General features: G+C 38.7%; 1 protein-coding gene across 2 annotated transcripts in view; it reads left to right on the forward strand.

The window, feature by feature from the left end:
- Nucleotides 1-25,852, forward strand: part of Gabrb1 (gamma-aminobutyric acid type A receptor subunit beta1) — a 400,986-nt gene that overhangs the window by 357,895 nt on the left and 17,239 nt on the right. Inside the window, exons 6-9 of one of the 2 annotated variants that reach the window (XM_063240639.1) lie at nucleotides 10,313-10,450; nucleotides 10,554-10,706; nucleotides 13,338-13,582; nucleotides 22,305-22,712. In XM_063240639.1, the coding sequence (XP_063096709.1) occupies nucleotides 10,313-10,450; nucleotides 10,554-10,706; nucleotides 13,338-13,582; nucleotides 22,305-22,460 (692 nt within the window). In that variant the 3' untranslated portion in view covers nucleotides 22,461-22,712. Of the gene's footprint in view, nucleotides 1-10,312; nucleotides 10,451-10,553; nucleotides 10,707-13,337; nucleotides 13,583-22,304; nucleotides 22,713-25,852 lie in introns of those variants that run through there. The other variant, XM_063240638.1, reaches the window with a different exon arrangement.

A 25,852-nucleotide genomic window follows, 5' to 3' on the forward strand; every position in this document is an offset into this window, starting at 1 on the left:
GAATATAATCGTCACATTAATGGAGTCACTGGTTATGATATGGAAAGACCGTGAGCGCCCTCTACAGGTCATTTAGATAATTTTCATAGGTTTGATCCCACAATTTGGGCAATTTTAGGAACATAAAAATCATTCATTGGGTCTTTAAATTTTAAAAAAAAATTGCATGTTTATCACATGAAATTCTTGGAAAAAAAGCTACCTGAACTCTTAACATCCATTAATAACTATTATTAACTATTTCCATAATATATACATACACACACACATATGCACATACATTTTTATTATATATTCTCTTAGAAATATATTATAAGCATTTTACCATGACTCACTTTAGCTGGATGGGTTTTATTGATATTTTAATGTGTTTCTCAAAAAAATATGTTTATTTCACATATCAGTACTTCATATATACACCAGAATTTGTTGGTGAAAATTAACACCAACCAAAGGAAAAGGAAGGTTAATGGCAAGGAGAAGGGAGAGGGGAAAGAGGGAGAGAGAGACAGAGAGAGAGAGAGAGAGAGAGAGAGAGAGAGAGAGAGAGAGAGAGAGAGAGAGAGCAGACAGAGAGAGAGACAGAGACAGAGAGAGAGAGAGAGAGAGCAGACAGAGAGAGAGACAGAGACAGAGAGAGACAGAGAGAGAACTATGCGAATTCATAGTCAATAAAACTGGTTTGCCATGCTTTTCTAAATAATACCACAAAGGTATTCCCAACATTTTCCCACATTTAAGATATAAGGTCCCAATAAAAGTATTAGAGAACTGGGAATTTTATACAAAGTAGAAATTCAGGCCTCAAATACTATGGCATTAAGCTTTGAATATTATTACAGTTCATTTACCTGGACAATTGTCTTGATTTCTGCTTTGCTTGGTTTTACTTATCCTCAAAAAATAGTTTACATTTTAGAAAATAAAAATGCCTTTAGCATTTTTCAAAACTAGAGGTGACTACTTACTCTAAATTAAAAATAATTTTTTATTTTGATTTCTTCCAATGAAACAATGATGTGTACCTTTAAATATATACCAGGCGTTCTTAAACATCAAACTTTAAATCTGATTTTAAAACAATTTTAATATTTTGACATTGACATACTTGCTTAGATTTTGGGCTTATGGTGTTAATTCTTTTTCATGTTCGTTATGGCTTGTGTCTAGAGGTTCCTCCAGTCTCATGTGGTCGTAGGTGAGGAGTTTCAAAAGTGGCTGGATAAGAGTGTGTGATGCTGAGAATAAGCGTGCTCCAAACTGGTGTGGATGGTGTTACCCAAAATGTGGGCAGTGTGGGTGGAATGAACATAAGGAACAGAAAGAGGCTGTTTCTGCTGCTGCTTCCTGCTATCTGTCTACTCTGCACACCATAGACTGTTTCTTCTCCGTGATGCCCCTCTGCTGTGCCGCCCTGTCTTTGAGTCAGCCAACTAGGGACTAAGACCTCTGCAGACTGAGCTGAAATAAACCTTTCCTCTTTTAACTTTGGGCATTGAGCATTCCATCTCAGCAAAAAGAAAAATAAACTAAGATAGAATGTCTAAGTAAATATGGTCTTTCCACTTTGGGGAAAATAGTAACATAAATAATTTTGCCTACAAATAATCAAACAACTGTTTCGAAGTGGAGAGAGGTCTTAGCAAGAGCAGAAACTCCTGGCAGAGGTAATATCAAACCTCAGTAACTCCCTGATGAGTGCCTCTCCATGCTATGACAGCAATATCAAATGAGAGGTCATCTGAATTATGAAACAGCCCAGCAGCTTTTAAGGAGTATTTGCTTTACTCAGCTGCAGCACTGCGAAACTCAAGCTTTTTAGAAGATTGTACCCAGATATAAGCAGAAATTAAAAACAAGAGCTGATAAATCGCACTTTATTTCCATCTTTAACATGAGTAGTTTTTTCTTTCTTAAAAAAATTGGTGCAAGGAGTTAAGATGTGTGTTAAATGTGTAGGATAGATGACATAAAAAGATTTCAAGACTAAAAGAGAACATTTGACCACAGATATACTAAAAGAAAAATCTGCTCCATGTTTATTAATACGAATTGAAAATTCAGAGTTGTTTTTACTCACAACTCTCTGACATCAACAGTGCAGATTTTCTTCACTCCAGTCATGCATATAGTTCCTACTCTCCAGACACTGGCTGGGTGAATAACCCAGTTCAATCCTGACAGCAATTGCCTAGACACAACAGCAGAACCCGCAGGCTACGGGCTCACACCCACTAGGTTACCCTTACTTCCAATGCTAGTTGCAAGTATTGGGTCCTCAGGTCACTTCATTTCTGTCTGAACTGAGTACACACTGGAGGTTCTCACCAACTTCCAACATGTTTGATAATTTGCTAGAACAGCTCACAGAACTAAGGAAGAGTTTGCTTTCTACTACAAGATGAAGATAAGTGCTACATCTCAGGACTAGCCAGATGGAAAAGATGCACAGGGCAATCCATGGCTGAATGGGGTGGGGGCTCAGAGCTTCCGCACCTTCACCAGATGCACCCTCCCAGGACCTCGAGGTGCTCACCCGCCCAGAAGTTCTCTAAATCACATCAATTAGGTTTTTCTGAGGAGGTTCCATCTTGTATGTGTGGCTGATTATTAATTCAGTTTCCCTCTTCCCTCCCTGGAGATGGAAATTTCAGGTTTCTAATCAAGGTTTGGTCTTCTTGACAATCTGATCCCATCCTACAGTTATCTAAGGTCTCATCATAATCACCTCATTAGAACAAAAGATCCTCTTGTTTCAGGGGATAAAGGAGCTCCGCATCAGGAAGGCAGGATGAGGGCCCAATAAATATTTAATATTATGCCATGACTGTAGATGGCTAAGGACTTTTATCTTAAGATGTAAAGTATTAGCTCCTTTGACTATTAAGACTAATAAATGGAGATGGTTAGAGGCTGTTTTGAGAAAATTTTATTGGCAACAAACATATAAAAATAGGATTGGTGTTTCCAAGTGTGATTAGCTTTCATGTCACCCGAATTTTGGCCGTAGAGCAACATTCATTTATTTCCTTACGGTATCTGCACCTACAGAAATTAATGCAATGTGATTCAATTAGCATTTATTAAAAGAAGCTTAACATTGTGGTAGGAGGTTTTTGTCATGATCCTTTCGAAAACTAGCACACCGCACAGCTGTCGGCATTCATAGAATGAAATGTATCACTTCACTGTGCCGGACAGAAAGAGGAAATTCTGCAGAAATGCTGAGGTCCAGTGAGATTCAGTCCAGTCAAGACTGTAGCCAAAAAAGTGAATCAGTAATCTATAGAGGTGGCCTGATTTCTCTAAACACAAACGAGTCAGATCTCAGCAAAATAGGGGAATTAAGAAAATGTGATAGATTGGGAGAAACACACTTGGGGCTAAAAACAATTAAGCAAATATCAAAAGGATAAATGATGGTGTCACTCCACCAAGTACTGCTTAGTATTTTTTTAATAAGCCTGGAGGACATTACCAGAAGAATGTTACTGGGCTCCCTGTCTCCTCGTCTCTGCCATTCCACATCTGCCTCAATCAAGGGAATTAGGATAAAAGATATGTTTTTAGAATTTACAAATAACATGAAACTAAGAGGATAAGCACATCAGGACTAAAACAAACAAAAAAACCCTAAATAGACAAAAACAGTCAAATTAAATAGAATTTAATGGGGACAATATTGCATCCTATTCTTAAGTCAAAAAAGAAAAAAAAATAATTTGAGTAGTGAAAAAGCTAATTGAACTCGTGCTGCTTTATTAAAAGACCAGCAAGGAGAATACTAAGAAAATTTTGGCATTCCTGGCCATTTATACTAAGTAAAGCATACAGGACTTTTACTGGCGTGACACAAGAAAAGTGGTTAGAGTAGGTCAAATAAGTCCAGATGAAAAATGGGCCTCAGATAAAACAGTTGAGTGGACCAAGGATGTGACCGGTCACATGCAGCAAATCTAGCAGTCAGTTTCATCTTGAGGAATTACTGGTGATTAGCCAGTCCAAAAGGCAAGACTGGTTACGGCTTAAGGGTCAACAATCTGATGGTGCGAACAGGATTCTTACCAGTGAGGAACGTAGGAAGTGTTGGATACAGTCTAAATAAACAAGGGTGGAGAGGAGATCTTAGCCACTGCACTAGCGCCCCATTATTGTCAGCCACAAACCAAATGCTTTGGACAGTGATCACTACAGGCAAACAGAGAAAGAGAAAGAGAGATATGTATATATGCTGCAAGTTCCTCAAGGATCTTAAATTATTAGCTCTAAAATACCCAAAGAAATGGAAAAATTGAAGGTAATATAATACATTAACAGTTTAGTAATTTAGAGTCATTTGTAAATTCCGTTTAGCATAGAATGAGAATGCATTCTAATCTATTCAGTATGCCTGTGGCGTAAGTCTTTAAGTCAGACAGATCTACAAACAAAGATTAATGAACAAGTCAATGAAAACACAAGATATGAAAGAGCAAAACTCTAGAAAACACATTCTGAGAACTGCTATACTGGCCCAACATGGCACATGCCAAGGTTTGAGTGGGGTGAGAAGAGGCTGGATTATCCTGAACTTCCTTTGAGTCTCGGATCTGGTTAGAACCTAGGAAACTGTTCAGAGTATGCTGCCAAACCAGAGAATCTGCCTAACTCTAGGAGCCCACATGGGTGATACAAGTCAAAGTCCGGCTGCTCCTTTGTTCTTCTTTCAGTCGGGGATGGACTCAAAAACTAGGGCAGGGCTAGGTTTGTGGTACATCTGCACAAGAGAAACTACAGCCAAAAAACCCAGAGAGGATTTAAAAAGGTAAACATGGCTACCTCTGAGTTTGGGGCTCCATTCTTCAAGAGGCACATGATCAAACTGGAAACTATTGATGAGGAAAAAAGTTTTGTAAGACTGAATACATCCTGAGAAAATCCAGAGCCTGAGAAAAAGAATAAAAGCATGAAATGTCCTTAAAAATGGCAGTCTGTGTAGGAAACTGCTGGGCTTTGCTATTAGCACAAAGAGTTACAAGGATGAGATAACAGATGCTCTTCAAAAAGATCATTGTTTTTGCTTATTACAAGGACATATTTGCTAATAAGTATCTTAGACCTTATTAACAATCCAGGTAACTAAAAACCATGAGTGGTAAGTACCTCTGGGGTCTGAAGGACCTCTCAAACTCAGTCACTAAACTGTAGGTTGTTGCATAGATTTGTATTTAGCTGTGAGTGGGATTTTTATTTCTACATGATTGGGGTACATAATGTTTACATCTCTTGTAGAAAGTTGCTACAATATGTAATACGTACTAATTCCTTTTGTTCATCATCTTTCTCTCTCCTCCCCTCTCCCTCCTTCCATGCCTCCACCTTCTTTTGAAGGGACGCGCATCTATATGATGTTCCCATTCCTTGTGTGGAGTTGGGATCTGTACATTGTACAATCTTTATTCCTTTTTCACATCCTTTCCCTCCTCTCCCACCCTTCTCCCTCCACCTCTTGATCTCATTCCCTTTTAAGAAAGATTCCTCTTGTCAATCATTGTTTTGCTTTTTATTTATACTTTGGATTTCTACTATAAGAGAAAATGTGTGATCATTAGGCTTGTATCCGATTCAGTTCACTTAGCATTATGGTCTCTGGGTGCATCCATTTCCTACAAATGACCCAAGTTTATCCTTCTTTATGACAGAGTAGTTCTCTATTGTTTGTAAATAGCACACTTCCTTTATTCATTCATCTGTTGATGGACATATAGGCCACTTCCAAGAATTAGCTGTTATAAATTGTGCTGCTATAAACATCAGTATGCATATACCACTGTAACTTTAAGTCATTGAAATTCTCAAATACCTTCACAACAATATCATTCCATTTATGAGGGTGGAACCCTCATGACTTAAACATCACTTAAAGCACCTACATCCTGAGATTGTTGCTTTGGGAATTAAGTTTCCAACATGTGAACTTTGGGAAACACATTCAAAGCATGATAACCAGGATTATTGCCTAATCTTGAGACAAGAAACTTAGCAAAGACAATGGTATTTTAAGGCTTGGCCTTGATTCTAACAAGATCCACACCAGATATGTTGCTATGGCTTCTCCACAAAAGGAAATCTGTTCAGTTCTGCCCACTCAGGGATTATAAATGTATCCAAAGTGTATCTAAGTAGGATACTTGGCCACCCTCCTCATTCTATTAAACCCAGTGGAGAGTATATTTTTATTTCCTGATTAGAAAATGCATCCAAAATAAAGTCTTTCAAAGAGCAGACAGGAACACTAACATCTATCTACTTCTACATTTTACTAGCTTCATGAATCTTTATTCATTGACATCAACTTAATTTTATCTGTACTTTCTACACAACTAAGAAGTCCCCAGAGGCTGCAGGAAAATTTTGAGAGCTTCTGTGTAGCTATTGTTGCTAGGAAACACATCACTGGTAACCAAGTGTTCAGGCTTTGAGGCGCTGTGTGAAGTCACTGGTTCATAAAGGAAAACCTTTGGTAAATAGGTTGTTTAGGTGTGAGTAAATTGATGTTCTCTCTCCGTGGCAAAATGTTCCTGTGTAACCTTTGAATAATAGTGTATTTCAAGGCTTCTATTCTTTTCTTTGGATCCAGCTGCCATTATAGCTCCCATAAGAACTGAAAGCATCCACCCTAAATGGTGTGAACATTCTTTTTTTCCCCCAAATAATCTAATTATCTCAGCACTTTGAACACTGTGCCCAATGGGTTCTACTTAAACAAAGTGTGAGCTGGGGGAGGGGCGTGTGGAGATCACACCACGGCTGAATGAGTTGTTGAATATAGTAGCCCCTCTTTAGCTGCAAGGGATATGTTTCAAGGCCCCGGAGGACTGTCAAAACTGTGAATAGTGACAAACCTTATATTCTTTTCCTATACATATATACATAAGGTAAAGTTTAGTTTCTAAATTAGGCACAGTAAGAGGTAAACAGGAATAATAAAATAGAACAATTATAACAATAAATTATTAAAAATTAAGTGTAAGTGGTCTCCTTCACTCTCTCTAAGAAGGGTTACTTGTACACAAGCATAACAATTCACCTGAAATGGGCAGTCAATGATGAATGGTTAAGTGGCACCTACAGGACAGCACAGATATGCCAAGCAAAGAGCTGTGCCACATCCTGGACAGGATGGAGCAGGGAAGCATGGCCTTCACATGCACCACAGTTTACAACTTTCAGTTCAGTTTATGAATTTGTTATTTCTAGAATTTTCCATCTACTATTTTCAGACCACGGTTAACTCTGGGGTAATTGAAACACAGAAAACAAAACTTCAGATAAAGAAGGGTAGATGACTAGCTCATTAAGTCTGCACTGTTTCAGCTTTTTAGGGTGAGATGATTTTTTTATAATTAGCTTTACTGGTATATTTTAAGTAAACATAATGATCACATTCATTATAGGGAATTTGTACCTGTACATGGCACAGCTTGGTTCCTTTGTCTCCCATTCCCCTACCCTGCCCTCAACCCCTCTTTCTGTAATTATTTACAAGAGATTTTTTTTTCCATTTCCCCATCCAAAAAAATGATGAAAAAAGAAAAAACACGATGTTCTAGCTTTTGTATTGTTTGCAGTACTGAACTATTCTGATGCTATTCAGAGGTAGTAGATAACAAGAGGTGGTGATCTAGCCCACCCACCACTTTCTCTCCTTCAACCCTAAGCTACTAACCATCTGTGACTCAATTCTTGATTGCTTACATGTTTTTCCCTTATGTATTTACAATTTCGGGTTTTAATGATCATCTAGTTAACTTAGTGAACCTAAAATCAACAAGAAGTTTTTCCACTCCTGGAGATGGAAAGTAGACACTTGTCTCTTTCTTTCTTTCTTTCTTTCTTTCTTTCTTTGTCTGTCTGTCTGTCTTTCTGTCTGTCTGTCTGTCTGTCTGTCTGTCTATCTGTCTTTCTTTTCTTTCTTTCTGGGTGGAGTTGGTCATAAGTTATTAGCAGATTCTCAAGGACGTATTAAGAACCTTTCTCAGAGAGTCACACTCAAACATGTCCTAAACTTCCAACACGTTAATGAATTTCACTACATTGTCCTAGTTTCAAAAGGGAAAAAGGATCTCACAATCTCTCAGACATCATTGTATCTAAAGGTCAATATTTTTTATTTCTATGTTTATACTGGATCATTGTACAGTGTATAAGAAGATATCCTTTCCAGAGAGCACAAGTTCTTAGACATAAAAGGAGATGGTTTAAAGGGAAATAAAATACAATACATTGTAAAATATATTACAACAACACAATAGCATTTATAGGGTGACAATATGTAAGAAACAAAAACACTGTTGTGAATTCAATAAAGTCAGGAAAAAAATTTTTTTACAAAGTCTTCAAAAAGGAATTAAAAACACTTAAATCAATAAAGTTGACAGCTTTATTTCTCCTAAAAAACAGAAATACATTTAAACTTCATTCATGTGGGGGGTAAATCAGTGCAACGTTTGATACTTGCCATTCAGCTTTCAAATTTTAAAGCTGTTTTTCATTTCTTGAAAAAATGTTGCTACTTGAATCAAAAATAGGTCAGCAAATCAACTACTACAGAGAGCTTTTAGGGTTACCTTTTACAACACAAGCTTCAGTAATTCTAGTGGAAAAATGATTTGATGCTTTTAAATTTGAGGTGAATGTAAATTAAACTTATAAATGTCTCAAATTGTTAAGAAGAAAAATCATTAAATTTGCCATAAGTTTTTTTAGATTTTTAAAAATATATCCAAGTGTTCTTGTTACACAAGTTATTCATGTTCTTGACCATAATCTGCTAGACTCCTGACAGTTGGCAGCAGATTAAGAGGAAGAGAGAACAACTTTGAGCTCCTTCCTCACCTTCCCAGAGTGCTGGGATTATAAGCATGAACCTCCACAGCAAGATAAATGGTTATTTTTGAGCGTGGAGACCTTCATAGGCCACCAACACAGGGCCCTCCCTGCTGAAGACATAAAGATAATCTTATCTGTGTTCCCCTTAAATTAACTTGCCCTCACAAATAGGAAGACATCTAAGTATTACCAACAAATAACACATGGGGTAATTGAACAATATGGTAAATGTTTGCATTTTTAAATTATTACACATTGTAAATGACAAATTGTCACTGTTTCATCACAATATTCCCCTCAGCTTCAAATACATTTATCCCCTCATTCTTTCCATTCTCTGAAGCAGTTCTAGAAGTCCTCTTTCATATCTTTATTAGTGCGACCAAAAATACTGTGAATGCTGCTTCTGAGGGCTATGTAACAAAAAGGCATGGTGTGTCCTCACTCAATCTGGCACTGTGTGATTTCTGACTCCTAAAATTAAAATGTTTTCTGACTCTTTCCTAAAATTAAAATGATTTCTAAAATCAAAATGATTTGTGACTCTTTTCTAAAATCAAAATGACCATGAAGCTAAATGTTTTGACTTGATTCAGAACATAAAGGCAGCCATTACAGTACAGCTAAAGACACTCATGAAAAAGGATTTCCAGAACTGCTTCAGAAAGAAGTAGTAATTATGGGCTAAGTGTTTCTGAAGCCAAGAGGAGAAATTTGAATTTTATTTAATGGTTATGTGTCTTTCACTGTAATAAATTATTATTTATACACATCTTAATTTTCAGTTACATCTTATATAATTCTCAAAATTTGTACCTATATATTAGCTATAATATTAGCTGTAACCAAAGAATAAAACTAAATCCTTGACTAATTTTGTCTTTTTTGTTTTTATCGGTACCAGGGATCAAACTCTTGACTGCCTGTTTGCAAGGCAGGCACTTATGCTGCTGAGCTAAATCCCCAGCCTCTAGAAATGTACACTTTAAATGCTTTGGTCATTTAATAGATATGTGCATTTAGTCTTTCACCATACTCCTTTCATGTCCACTGTTCCTTTTATCAAATGCCCACTCAATTATTTTTCTTGTTGCTATCTATGTTGTAAGTTAAAATATAGCCAAAACTCATTTCCAGGCCCTTGGAATTCATCCATCTCTCACTTTAGTCACTATTGGTAGACACAGTGAAAAAGAATATACAGCATAATGTCAGATGTCATTAAATGATCTAGAGTCCATCTCCACTAAAGCCACGTGCAGCTAGTACCAAACCTTTAGCAACAGCACTCAGTATGAGACTCGCCTGCCATCCTAGTTTAAAGCAAAGTTACTCATCCACCGTTTACTTGGAATCCTCCCTCTAGCTTCAAAATTGTCTTCAACATGAACTTCTAGACCATCTGAACTCTATGTGACTGGGCTCTCTGGTTTCTTTTCAGATGGTTACACCACTGATGACATTGAGTTTTACTGGAATGGAGGAGAGAAAGCAGTAACTGGAGTTAATAAAATTGAGCTTCCTCAGTTCTCAATTGTTGACTACAAGATGGTATCCAAGAAAGTGGAGTTCACAACAGGTGAGGATGCTTCCCCCACATCTAAGTAGAAATGCCTGCCAAGGCCAAAGAGGATTGCAATCAAATGATGCTTGGATTGTCTTTTCTTTCTCTGTCAATTCAGGAGCATATCCACGATTGTCATTAAGTTTCCGTCTAAAGAGAAACATCGGTTACTTCATTCTGCAAACCTATATGCCTTCGACACTGATTACCATTCTGTCCTGGGTGTCATTTTGGATTAATTATGATGCTTCTGCAGCCAGAGTCGCACTAGGTATGCATCCCCAGTATTGCAGAGAGTTCATGAGCTGTACCTTCAAATAAATAGCCCATCTTAGGGCTCATACGTGAGAACTTTCTTATATCAAGATGAAGAAATTATTAGAAGAGTGGTTAAATTAAAAAATCATCTAAATATCAACCTAAAAGTGTTTATAGTGGGTTATTAAAATTAAATACGTTTTTAGCATTTTACCAAAAAGAAAATTCTTAGAGCATATTTGCCTAAGAAATATATTTTCAAATTCTCAATGCACAAACTTTATTAAATTTGTGATGGTTTTCTCTTTATTCTCTGCTTTTTACTGTGGAAAATATTATAACTCATTATTTTTAAATAGTCTTGGAGAAAGCAAAACCTTGCGACCATTAACAAGCTCATCAATTTTTGTGAAATACTATCCTTTGAATATTAATTAGAGTTAAAAACATGTCAAGCTGAGTCACTTTTAAATAGAGCTCATTACATTGTGTAAAGCACATATAATTTATCAACCATATTAATGATCTCTGATCAAGACAGAATAAAAATGTTTTCCTTTTCTGTAGAACAAAATTCAGAATTAATCTTGTCATGTTGAATAATTGGCTGAAACCTGAAACGTTATATTTGAAACTTTAACTTGTTTGTTGAAAGTTAGAGTGTGTAAGGCGTTCCCAATGATTCTGGGCATATATAGTTATGCTTTTTTATTTGAACCTTAACCATTTAATAATCACTTTCTGGACTTATTCAGAAAGATAAATACACACACACACACACACACACACACACACACACACACGAAGAGAGAGAGAAAGAGGAGCATCACTTCTGGCTAAGATACCATATTGCATCTCTTCTGGAAAGATGCAATATGGTATGGAACTGGATTAAAGAAACATCACAGATACTTTCATATTTTTATTGGCTGAGTAGATAAAGCTTACAATGTCAAGGGCTGGCAGCTTCTTTGAACATTATAAGAGTAAAAAAAACAAAGTAATAATGTATCCTATTATACACATGTATCTGTATATATTATTTGAATGTGAATATGCAACGCACATATGCCATGATTAGTTTTGAAAAATTCTGGGTCGTGTCCACAATAGGGAAAAATAGGTAGCAAATTCGTGAATTGTGATTCTCTACATGTTACCTATTCTCAAAGCTACTGATATTTTGGTTAGAGAGATGTGAGACTATAAAATGGATGATTTAACCTATTTTTACAATGTAAACTTGACATATGTTAAACATGTCTAATTTTAAAAGACAGTCATCTATTAACCCTCTTTGCTTAAAAATGTAACCAAAGACTAAAAGCAGAAATATGATTAGTGAATTGATAAATGAATTAGGCATTTTCCAACCATAGTAGCTATAATTGTTTTAGATGAAATTTAAAATTTTGTTCAAAGAAATAAATAAGACCACTCATAATGGCATGTCATATCAGTCCAGCCCGTTTGAGTTAGTCACTAATGTGAATCACTTTAATTTTTTGTATGATAGTCCTGACTTCTTATTTTACCTGTTCTTCAAAAAATATAGTTGAACAAAGTTCAGGCATTACCATATCACCTCTCCATGTATTTTTAAATATTGTCATTTAACAACTCCTTAAGTTTTTGCCTGTCAGCTAAGTAACCTAGTCTCCAATTTTATGTTTACCCAGTATATAGAAAAATAATATACTTTTGCTGTCATATTCAATATGCTGTTATGACAGCCATAGGAGACAGTTTATAGCTGTAGATATTTAAATATGTAGCTGAAGGTGTTTAAATATATAAAACAATATAGAAATTATATAACATTGCAGCATAAACTATCTGCAAAAAATTTCAACTTCTTTTTTCATTTCTTGTTTTTCCCAATTACTTTTTCATCATAACATCAACCTATGCAACCCACACAAAATTAAAGCTACTAATCTTATATTTAATGAAGTAGATAAAACACTATCTATCTATTATGTCTCTATGGATTTAAACTTTTTAAACAAAACTAACAACATTTTTAAAGAAACTCATTCCTAACACCAGGGAATTAATTTTTTCTAGGCTGGTTCCACAGATAACACATTAGTGATATGACTTGAAAAATGTTAGGGGTGGAGGTGACATTTGAAAAATCAAAGCTAAGTGATTATGTTGTATCTAAAAAATACATAAATGAGATGTTTGATGTGATTTAAGCTATAAACTTTCTTATATGCTTCTTTTTATGATGCCTTAGAATGGATGATTTATTGCATTTAAAATGAAATACTCAATCTGTAAGTTTGGATGTATTATGGATTCATACAATTGGGTAGATCTCAAACTGTTCACCAATTTTTAATTGATACTGCTTCTGTAGAGAATAGTATCACAAGGATAGATTTTGGAATGTCATGGACAAGATACTGAGGGGAAAAAAGAAAGTTGTTGACCACACAAAGCAGGACTGAGAGACATTTGAAGGCCACCTTCTGATGAGATTTTATCTGACTTTGTCTGACTTTTCTTCTTCCTTGCTATATTTTTCAAAATGTTGTCAATCCTCTCACCATTAAGGGAATGTCATCTGCCTTTGCAATCTCAGAAAGGACAGTTTCAGAGCAGTTCCTTCTGCTAAACTTTGTCTTTCTTTTCACAGGAATCACCACAGTGCTGACGATGACAACCATCAGCACTCACCTCAGGGAGACCCTGCCCAAGATCCCTTATGTCAAAGCAATTGATATTTATCTGATGGGTTGCTTTGTATTTGTCTTCCTGGCTCTGCTGGAATACGCCTTTGTAAATTATATCTTTTTCGGTAAAGGCCCTCAGAAAAAGGGAGCAAGCAAACAAGATCAAAGTGCCAATGAGAAGAACAAACTGGAGATGAATAAAGTTCAGGTAATATATTAAATATTCCTAGTAAAAATAATCTGTCCTATATTTATCATCACTGCAGTACCAAGGGCCATCATAGCAGAAAAGAGCTACTTATACAATCTTATTTTATCTTTACTAAGGCTCAGTCAACCCTTTGTTTTACATGTTTGGGAACTGAAGATTGCAAAATTTAAGTTGAAGATGATATAGATTTTAATAATATATTGTATTAGTCCGTTGTGCATTACTATAACAAAATACTTCAGCAGGCTAGTCTTATAAAGAAAAGAGGTTTATTTAGCTCATACTTGTGAACTCTTAAATTTCAAACATCTCCTAGTGCTGACTCTAGTACTAAAGGAAGATGGTGGGAGCATGTGCAGCAGAAAATGATCACATCACACAGCAGGAAGCAGACAGCAATTCAGGGATCGCTCAGCTCCTTCAACTCCTTGCCAGGATAGAACCTCCAACTCACCTATCCACCTCCCTCTAGGCTCCACATCTTAAGGTCCCACCTCCCTACATTGCCACACTGAGAAGCAAGCTTTCAACACTTGAAACCTGAAAGACACACTTAAACCATATCTAAAGCATAGTGCATACCTAGCCCTGGAGCTCAGGCCAAAATGCATCACTGTTTATTTTAAATTATATGTAAAAGAACAAGGCAGGGTCTATTTGGTAAATAGATAACAGCAATAAAGTGAATACACTCTGTACTCTTAAGTGGAGATGAGTACAGCTCCGAACTAGAATCAAATCATGGAAAACCAGACAAGGAATTCCATAGATGTTTTTCATGGAAAAGCATGCAAATTTATACCGAAATTCAAAAAAAAAAAAAAAAAAAAACACATCTTTTAAGATAGGGAAGAATGTTTGTATCAGACATACCTTTCCATAAATAAAAATTTATAAATGTTGAGAAAAAAACTTAATTCTCATTGCATGAGACAGTAACTGCAATCAGGCAAAAACTAGCAAAGAATCAACCCTCCAAAGAAGAGAACCATACAGTGTGTGTCAGAAGCTGGGTTTGTATAGCTTTTCCTCCAGGCCACTCTCCACTTTGAGGAATATGGGCAGCAGAATTGCAATATAAACTGCAGTTTTGTTGGTTGGAGGAATCAAAGCATGGATTTTGATCCTTCTAGAGTTTCTGGAATTTTCAGAAATAAGTGAGCCATGGCAGGCACTTAAAATTTAACATAAATCTCCCTGGAATCCATGAACTACAAACTTAGAGGTAAAATGAAAAGGTGTCCAAAGGCAGAGAATAGCTAATTCCGGAAAAGCAAACAACAATCAAAACAGAACGAAGACTACAGCTTCTGCCCATCCTGGAAGAGTCCGAGTTTGGAATTTGATTCCAACCCATTTAGGTTATGCATTAAAGACATTACACTTTCCTTTAAAGTACCAAAAGGAGCATACCATAGAAATAAAAAAATCAGTTATGAAATAAGAGATTTCCCTTGAAACATACTGGCCAAAGCAACACATAAAACCAAGTACCACATACTCTAGGTGCTATGTTAATAATATAACTTCCTACCAAAACAAATCCCAACTTTTCTCAAGGAAGATAACATTATCCACTCTCTTTGCAGTACATTGCTCAAAACATGTAGTATATAATCAAAAATTACTAAACAGGAGACCAAACAAGAAAACATGACCATGGCCAAGAAAAGACGTAGTCACTGCAGGTGTGTTCAAAAGTTTCAAACATTGACTTCAAAGATGAGCACAGTTAAAGTCCAGGTTTCGCCCAGTTTCTCAGTTCTTATTGTGAATACTGCTATTTTGCTTTCACTGATACCCTCGCTCCCCTTTTATGTTGAATCCTCTTCATCGTGCTCACAGGATCCTTGATTTTCTATCATAGGACTTCCTTCATAGGGACGATATGTGTGTTTGCATTTCCCTTACCAGACGGTAGCATCCATGGACGGGTATCGAGGGCCTTGTCTACTGTTTACTGTGTGTCCTCAATGAACAGGGCAGATATCAAAAAATACTTGTAAAACAGATGGGTGGAAAAATGCTACAAAGGCTTTCTCCACAGGAGATTAGTTTGTACAGACTACACAAGGTACTGAGTGTTACATCAAAATATTGTATAAAATCATTATATATTCAAATAAGTAAGGAAAACTTCTTCCCCAGACTGTGACTGTTCCTATCACTTTGATTTTAAGGTTTTTAAAATTTGCTTTATATCAAGTCTCTGGTTTCATTTCTGAATTACTGTGTCATATACTATTACATATGGCCTTTGAAGGAGTGTTCTACGTAAGATTTTATTCGCTTCTTCATGATTCGATGTAATAATAATAGTACAGTGTCACTGTATCATGCAACTTCTTTCAATCACCCCTGCTGTTCCACAGGTTTGGGAGATGCTAACTTCCTTATCCTTTTCTAAAGCGAAGGGCTCAAAGAGACAGTGTGTCAATAACAAGCTTCGCCTGTCCAGTGTATCATCTCCATCCATTAAATTAACAATACTATAATTAAGATTGTATGATATTTTAAAAGACTACCCTGTGGCTAAATTGAAAAATAGAAAAACAGGATTTTCCCTTGAGTGGTTGAATGAGCCTCCTTTTTCCTTTCAGGGGCTTGTGAAAAAGTTAAATTAAATAGCATGTATGTTATGGTCCCAGAAGATTTTCATTTTGAGATATTCCTAGTACCTTCTTGGACATATTGAACACAGAGAACCATTGTTCATAATTACACTTTATTTTTGATGATCTCTGCTGGGCAGTCAGGTCAAGGGATGTCTGTACCGAAGCTTCAAAAGTACAAGTTTGTATTGATTTGTATCTCTACCAGCTGCTCGGCAGCACTTTTTAATATGAGTACAGCTGCTGACCCCGGGCATTAGGAGAGTTTCAATCTCCAAGGTGATAAAGATTGTAGATTCATGAACCCCTCAGGCATCGTTGGAAACTAAGGATAGTGTTTTGAGCTTTGAAAGATAGATTTCATAGCACAACAAGACTTTTAAGTAACCTACCTCTGGGATATTTTTATACTAACCTGGAACTTTTTTCGTTGTTTATCCTGGCCACAATGCCTGCCATCTGCAAATAAATGAAATGGAAAGAATGGATATATAGTGGGTCTGTAATCAGAAACTACTCAAAGTCATGCTAACTCCTGAAAGACAACGGAAATCCACCAGAGACTCATTCATAATGTGCAGTTGCAACTCTAAAAGACAAGAAAGAGGGTCTTTCTCCAGAATTAGACATTGGCACTGTGATCTGATCTCTTCTCTCTTGTTTCTGCTTCCTGTGATGAGTCATCTAAACACTGTCAGATAGCTTTCTAAATGCAAATCAGCTGAGAATTATGAGTGACTCCAGGTTACAAGTGCATGTGAAAATGGGAACCATAAAGGTAAACAGCAACATCCTTAACTCCAGGCAAAAACAGCTCCACACCTATTAGCCTTGATCCTGTATGTCACTGCCACTTCACTGCCTCGCCTTCAGGCCAAATAGAACACTTTCCCTGCCTCTGATGAAGCTCTGACTATTCTCATTGAGCATCTTGAGTTATGTGAAATCCAGAATTTCTACTGTCAGCTTGTGCTAATAGCTCACAAACTTCTTTAATCCTTAAACATCTGCACAAATGGCTTGGCTCAAATCTACCCTATTTCCAGATTGTCTCCAACAATCTATTTTTTCCTTTGCAGGAATTTCTCTCTCCCTCTTCCTCCCGCTCTTCCTCTTTTCCTCCTATTGTGCATCTTTCTCTACCCAAATATCTAGGGTTCTGTCGATAGATGAGAAAGAAATGTAGCTTACTAAACTGGCTCAAGAAACAAAAAAGTAGAGGGACTTATTTCAACCCACATGACTGAAGAGTCCAGGCAGGGTTCTATTTTCGTATGAGCCTGCATCCAGGTATACAAATACTGCCATTCAGATAGCATCCCTTTTCATCTCTTAATTCTGCCTTCCTTAGCATTGGCCTTATTTCGGTAGATCCTTCCCTATAGTGACCTCAACGTTCCACATTAATAGTGTCAAGCTTTATAATCCTAGCAGAAAACGACTTATTCCTACATAGTTCTAACAAAATGTCCCAGAATTTATTCTTCCTTTGGATTTGAGTGGTTGAATGAGCTTCCTTTTTTCCTTTTAGATGCTTGTAAAAAAGTTAAACAGTATATTTAATTTACTGGAATCATATTCTTATGCAGAAGTTAATCCTTCCAATCAGGAAAGGAAAAAGCACAGAATGCTCAGATGCAGACCAGATGCGTGTTCCTGGTACTCAGTATATGCAAACAAATGCATTAAAGGATTGTCAAGGCAGTGTCAACAAGATAGAATGAGACGGGTCAAACCAACTGACAGCCTCCACAAACAACTAAGACCCTTGGAAAGCTTTTATGAAACGTAAAGTTGGAGGACCTTGCTCTAGAATGAAATGAACTCAAATCTGTGTTATTATCAAGCTTCCCAATTGATTCACATGAACACTATGATCTGGGAACCACAACCCTGAGGTATTCAAGATTCTAGCCACCAAGTTGTCCTTGGCCACTAATGCACAAACAAAACTCAGAAAGAAGACTCAGTGTTAGACTTCCAGAGTTCCTCATTTTGTAGACCTTTACTGGGCCTCTCCTTAGTTCCGTGAGGACCGTGAGGATATAGAATGCTCAGTAAATGAAGACACCTGAGTTAATATTCCAGTAGAGGTGACTGACACAGCGCAATATAACTACATTTTAAATTGCAAATGATGATACCGTAAAGAAAACCACAAGAAGCTAGCCAAGAGCATCCCAGGAGAGAAGTCCAGCAGGTGAAATTATCCTGGGGACTTAAGAGCATGAGGGCACAACCAACCAAAGGCCAGTGTGAGGGGACCTGAGAATTCAAGGGCAACGTCACAGGAAATGAGGGCAGAGGTGCTCCCAAAGCCAGCCCATGAGGTATTTGTATATTAGTATAAGAAATTTAGAGTTCATCTTTCTTTTGTCTTTCCTATTTACTGACTTATTGTAGTACTGGGGGCTGAACTCATAGCCTTTGCATCAAGCTAATAACCTACCTCGCAGTGCTATTTATTTATTTCTTTGTTTGTTTAGAGATAGTCTTGCTAAATTGCTAAATTGTTCAAGCTGAGCTCAAATTTGCAATCCCCCTGTCACTGCCTTCCATAGTGCCAGGATTACTGGCCTGCACCATGCTATCTACCTTAGATTTTATCCTATGGGACTGGGGATTTAGCTCAGCAGCACAAGCACCTGCCTGGCAAGCACGAAGTCGTGAGTTCAATCCCCAGTACCAAAAAAATAAAGAAAGAAAGAAAAAAATGCTATGACTTGGACATAAAAATCCTAACATTTGGACATAAGAGCTATCACCTGGTTGGCATTTTTAAAGCATCACTCTAGCTGCTATGCAGAGCAAAGACCACAGGACTGCACTGCTGAAAGAAAAAGGTTAACTAAAAGGTGAGAGATGCTATCAGGAAACAGTGGTCAGATTCAGGATGTATTCAACATTCTAAAATATAGATTGGGGAAGACGCAGAATAAAATGCAAGCTAGGTGTTATGGCTTGTATCTAGAAGTTCCCACAAAGCCTTGTGCAGTGGGGATTTTGGGAGATGGCTGGACCTAGAGTGTGTGATTGGGATTAAGGATGTAAGGCTGGAATTAATTCATAATGCGATGCTAGGATTGAGGGAGCTCGACGCTGGGTATTCTTAGAGCAAATAGCCTGGACTGAATATAAGAGACAGAAAGAGGGTTACTATTGCTGCTGCTTAACTGTTTCTCCTCAGCAATGCCCCTCTGCCACACCACCCTGCCTTGGATTAAGCCAACTAATGACTGCAACCTCCGCAAAATGTGAGCCAAAATAAACTGTTTCTCCTTTAACTTTGAGTGCCAGGCATTTTGTCTCTGCAACGAGAAAATCGAGACACCAGGATAACTCTTTCTATCTTAATAATGCTCTAGCAAATAGCCATTGGCTTCATTTTGTCTTCATCGTGTTCCTTCTCTGTTTCCTACAAAAAAATAATAGGCATCATTTCGGTTTATATGTTTGTATTGGCCAGCTAGTCTTTCCAAAATAGTAAAGTTTCTACCTCTGGCATTAGTTATCAGGATGTTGTAGAGTTGGGCAAATCAGGAGCAGAACCTCCAACAGCTCCCTCCCACAAACAAAAAGTTTCATGAAGTCTAGGCCAAGGGATGGAGGCTTGGCAACAGTGATGAGATGACTGAGTGACAGCACAGACGTGGTAGACTCTATGAGAGTGGGGAGGCTGTGGCCACAGGGGGAGGTGGCCGTTCACACTTCCTTAACTACACTGCAGGCTTCTTGAGCATCATGACCTTGCTCATCCTGTAGCTGTTCATCACTTGGCTTCCTCCTCTGTACTTCAGAACTACTCAGCAAATGTGAATCTCTTTGAATAGGCTATCGAGAAGGAAATAACTTATTGTTGGCAAAATAAATTAATCCTGGAGTTATTCCTCACAGGGGTTTAAAACTGCCACTGAAAAAGAGATTATATTTCATTTCAATTACATTGAAATGAGTTTTGCTATATTCATATTTTGAAAACATCCACAACAGTTAAATTCAGTGAATGGCAACATTTTTCACAGCATGGTCAGTTTTGGCAGATGTTTGAGGCAGAGAAAAGAGAGAAGGTGAGTGAGAAGAAACAGTGAAAAAGAAAGAGCCTGACACTGAGCTAGAAAATGCATTGAGGGTTAGGGATATAGCTCAGTGGCACAGCACCTGCCTGCAAAGACACAAGGTCCTGAGCTCAAATCCAGTACCAAAATGAAAAAGAAAATGCACTGAGGCACTGGCTTGGGTTTCTATTGGGTTAAGAAACACAGCTATCACTCTTGTTCTTACAGACTTTAGTCATGTGAAAACCATCTTCATGATTTTTGCGGTGTCCTTTTTACCACTCAGGTTCTCCAGAAAAATAGAACCAATCAGAAATACAACCAATACAAATTTTTTAAAAAAGAGATTTATTTTGAGGAATTATCTCATGTAATTTTGAGATCTGGCAAGTCTGAAATCTGTCGGGCAAGTTGCAGGCTAGAAACTCATCGGAGAGTTACTATTCTAATCCTGAATCTAAAATCTGCTGGTCACCCTCAAACTTAAGTCAGATTTTCTGTTTAACAGTTTTGAAGCAAAATTTCTTTTCCTTGCGAATCTTCAGTTTTTGCTCTTAAAGACTGTCAGCCTGTACTGTGAGGCCACTCTTACTGGGAAGTATAATCTCCTTTACTTACAATAGAGGTAAACGTCAGTCACACCTGCAAAATACCTTCACAGCAACATCAATATCAGCTAGAGACCATAGACCAGCAAAGCTAACAAATAAAATTAACCATCATCCTGTGTTACCAACTGACCTAATATTCATTCACTCAACAGCTACCCCTATGTGCCAAGCCCTTTTCTCAATTTGAGTAAGACAAGTTGCAATGGAACATTAGGAGAGGAGCATATTGGACAAGAAAAGAGAAGATCAAGAGTTCTCCTTTGAGCCTGTTGAGATTGAAAGCCTTTATATAACCAAATACAGCCATTTTTCTCTATAATAAGCTCCAGAAAAATATAAAGAAATGCAAATGACTGAATTTGTCACTTGTGAGAGTGAAATTCAACATGAGTATAATGTTAAGGAAAAACATGACCCAAATCACCAAGATAGTCTGATAGTTTCATTTTCTAAATACATGAAAGAAACTGCAGATGTTTTGTTTTCTTTGTAATGCTACCTGATTTTTTTTTTTAACTAGCTTTGCAGGAATGGAGTGTACTGCTTGTTGTCCTCCAAAAGAATGTAAGCTCCTTGTCTGCTTTGTTCACTTCTTAGGACTGTCATGTCCTGAGACGTAGAATTTAAAACAAGATCGTGTGTTTCATAAGCCCTTACTGCAGGAAGGAAACTGTTCACCAATCGGATCATGCTTCCCCCTTACCTCAGGTCTTTGTTTAGTGAGACCCTAGGTTTTCCCTTATGCGTGAGCCCCTCTAAGACTTATCAGTAATTAGCCAGCCCCTGGGCCAGACAGAAATCCAGGTCTTCTGGAAGGAAGATGAGAAACAAGCCTAGCAAGCAAGAAGGCAGACCTCATGATCACAAGGGAACAAACTTCAACATGCTGTTGGAAAAAGCACTGGTAACTTGCATTTATTTGTCCAGTAAAACACTTATCACTGAGAGGAATGAGGGAGTCAGTGTTTTACAGGAGAAGATTACATTAGAGATTTTATTCATTGGGATCTATCAATCTCTGGACTGCAGACAAAATGTCCTATTGTATATGGAGAGAGGGCTAGTTTTTTTCATCAGGAACAGTACCTGAGCCATAGCAAACACACTATAAACACTTGCTGAATAAGTGAGGGAGTGAATGAATGAACTAATAGCATTTTTAATGTTTCTCTATGTTCCTGTTACTTAGTTAGTATAGAAAATGTATCCGTTTAATAAGGGATGGGATGAGGTGAAGTCTTAAGACTTTGGGCCTTCAGATTTAAAGCCACAATCTGCTTCTTTTTGTGAGTCATCTACAACACACACTTAGATCATCTTTCAGAAATGGAAGAGAGTGCTTATTCACTGGTCCTACTAAAGACTTAATAATAATATTCTTTTTCCTACATTTAGATTCATTTAGATGCTCTAAATTTTTTTTTATTTTTTTATTTTGAAGAGAACAAAACCAAATAAGACAAAACAAAATGGAGTCAATCAAAACAAAAGAATCAACAAGATATGCGACTTAAAAACAAAATACAAGGAGATTAATAATGGCTACCATAATGCTTCTTGTTATCTTCAAAAGAATTGCCCATATCATCAGGCATAATACAATTGAACAAAATAGTACAGAACGAAACCAATAAAAAACAAAACAATGAAGACATTACAGGACTTCAAAAAGGAGATAATAGTCAATCCATGATGGGTAATGCAGTGCATCTTATTGTCTTCAAAGTAGTTGTCTATGCCATCAGACTTAATACTACCAAACAAAACAGAGTAGAAGCCCAGCCTGTTTAGCTGCCGTGCCTGGCCACAGGTCTGCAGAGGAGGAGCTGGGCAGATCTGGGGTGCCCTCACTGGCCTCTCTGCGTGTCTGGAGGACTCTGGATTTCTGTGCCCAGACTGCTGGAGTTCCCTCAGGCTTCCAGGTGCAGTGAAGGAGAGAGGTGGGTTTAAGGCTTCCACATCAGCCTCCCCATTCCCGGCTTCATTTGGAGACCTGCTGAGCTCCCAATAGGTGGGCTGGCCCACACTACCAGCCTAGCCCAGCCTGTTTAGCTGCCGTGCCTGGCCACAGGTCTGCAGAGGAGGAGCTGGGCAGATCTGGGGTGCCCTCACTGGCCTCTCTGCGTGTCTGGAGGACTCTGGATTTCTGCGCCCAGACTGCTGGAGTTCCCTCAGGCTTCCAGGTGCAGTGAAGGAGAGAGGTGGGTTTAAGGCTTCCACATCAGCCTCCCCATTCCCGGCTTCATTTGGAGACCTGCTGAGCTCCCAATAGGTGGGCTGGCCCACACTACCAGCCTAGCCCAGCCTGTTTAGCTGCCGCGCCTGGCCACAGGTCTGCAGAGGAGGAGCTGGGCAGATCTGGGGTGCCCTCACTGGCCTCTCTGCGTGTCTGGAGGACTCTGGATTTCTGCGCCCAGACTGCTGGAGTTCCCTCAGGCTTCCAGGTGCAGTGAAGGCGAGAGGTGGGTTTGAGGCTTCCACATTAGCCTCCCCATTCCAGGCTTCATTTGGAGACCTGCTGAGCTCCCGATAGGTGGGCTGGCCCACACAACCAGCCTAGCCCAGCCTGTTTAGCAGCCGCGCCTGGCCATAGGTCTGCAGAGGAGGAGCTGGGCAGATCTGGGGTGCCCTCACTGGCCTCTCTGCGTGTCTGGAGGACTCTGGATTTCTGTGCCCAGACTGCTGGAGTTCCCTCAGGCTTCCAGGTGCAGTGAAGGAGAGAGGTGGGTTTAAGGCTTCCACATCAGCCTCCCCATTCCCGGCTTCATTTGGAGACCTGCTGAGCTCCCGATAGGTGGGCTGGCCCACACTACCAGCCTAGCCCAGCCTGTTTAGCTGCCGCGCCTGGCCACAGGTCTGCAGAGGAGGAGCTGGGCAGATCTGGGGTGCCCTCACTGGCCTCTCTGCGTGTCTGGAGGACTCTGGATATCTCTGCAACCAGGGAGGGTCCACAGGTTCCTGAAGCACTGCGGCCTGTGGTGAGTACCCTAACCCAGCTGCGATTGAAGAACTGTGGAGCTTCCAAGGGGCAGGTGGGCGCACAGTGTCCCTGAGGCCCAGCTTGTCTGGAACTGCGGAGTTCTGAGCAGGCAGAGGAGGGCCACTGGTTCTGTAGGCCTAATGGCTTGGAGTAGCGCGGCGCCAGAGTCCCAGTAGCTCCAAACATAGAAGGGGATTTTCAACAGATCCTGAGGAAGCTTTCAAGTAACACTTGAAACACAGAAATATAGGAAAATGACAAAACGAAAGACCAAATTACAACCTCAAACCTCCAGCCCATCTCAAGAAACCCTAGGAGCGATGTATATAGAAGAAAATATATCCCATCCACCTCATATATCGGACACAATAGCCACTGAAATTGACAAGCAACTCCAGGAAGCTTTAAAGAAATTCAAACTCGAAATAATCTCCCAGATAAAAGAAGAAATGATAAAAGAAATGAAAGAGATTCTGAATATATCTAAAGAAAACACAGATAAAAAATTGGAGGAACTAAACAAAAAGATAGAATCCCTAGACGAGCAATATAAGAAACAAACAGAATACATAATGCAGATGCACAGAGATATACAGGAAATAAAAAACTCCACTGAAAGTTGTAAAAACCGCCTTAATGAAAGTGAAGATAGAATTTCAGACCTTGAAGACAGGATTGCAGCTAGTGAACAGGAAAGGAAAGATCTTTTGAAAATAACAAGGAACCAGGAAACAACAATTCAACAACTGCAAGACGATGCAAAGAAGAATAACATAAGAATGATAGGGATTAATGAAAGAGAGGGAGACAGCATGAAGGATGTCAGGAGGATATTTAGAGAAGTAATAGCTGAAAATTTCCCAAGCATGAGATCAGAAACTGACATCAGGATCAGTGAAGCATATAGAACTCCAAACAGTCATAACCAAAATAAAACTACACCCAGACATATAATAGTCACCATCCCAGAAATCCAACACAAGAATAGATTATTAAAAGCTGTCAGAGAGAAAAGACAAATCACTTATAAAGGAAAACCTATCAGAATCACAGCAGACTTCTCAGCACAAACGATAAAGTCAAGAAGAGCATGGAGTGAAGTATTCCAGATCCTAAAGCAAAATGATTTCCAACCAAGACTGATATATCCTGCAAAACTATCATTCAAAATAGATGGTGCAATACGATACTTCCATGACAAAGAACAGCTGAAGAACTTCATGAACACCAAACCAACCCTGCAAAAAATATTGAAAGACAGTTTAGATACACAAAGGAAAAAACCACTAAGCAAAGCAAATAATTAAACAGAACCGAAAGATAAAGATGCAACAGCAGAGAGATAACATTCCTACAATTAACCAGCATTTAACAGTAATAACCTGCGAATGGCAGGGACGCGTGCACTGACTTGTGGTGAGGTGAGTGAGAGAAACTGACACTCTACCACAGTTTGACTCCAGCAGAGGACTTTCTGGGCCTGAGCAGTCCTGCGGGAGCAGGGCGCAGTGGCGACTCCAGCCACACATCCCCCTCTCGGGCTGGATTGGTGAAAAGTGCCTGGCCTGCGTGACGCTGCTGGCGGACCTGGTAGGCTGTCCCAACCCAGATCCCAGAGCCTGACGGTGGCCGGGAGGGGAGACGCGTAGGCTGCCTGGTCCGTAACTCCCTGGTGCGCAGCGGTGAGCGGGAACACCTAACTGGCGCAATTCGATCAGGCTGTGGCTGACTGGGAGAGAAGCTGGGCCTCTTATATAAGCTTGCATATATAAGGAACAGAGAAGAAGAGGCAGCATGGGAAGAGGCAGCAACAAGAAAGGCTCCTCGGCCCCCAATTCTGAGAAACAGGCAATAGCAGACACCGCACCAATACACATAAGGCGCCATATAGAGAGCCTCATAGACCAATTCAGGAATGAAGTTATCAACGACCTGAAGCTAGAAGTATGCAGAATAGTTAGAGAAATGCTAAGTACCACCCAAGAAAAAACAGGTGGTGGAATGGAAGA

This window comes from Cavia porcellus, unplaced genomic scaffold, assembly GCF_034190915.1.
Source record: "Cavia porcellus strain 051 isolate PalLab524CR breed Dunkin Hartley unplaced genomic scaffold, mCavPor4.1 scaffold_30, whole genome shotgun sequence".
NCBI classification, from domain to species: domain Eukaryota; kingdom Metazoa; phylum Chordata; class Mammalia; order Rodentia; family Caviidae; genus Cavia; species Cavia porcellus.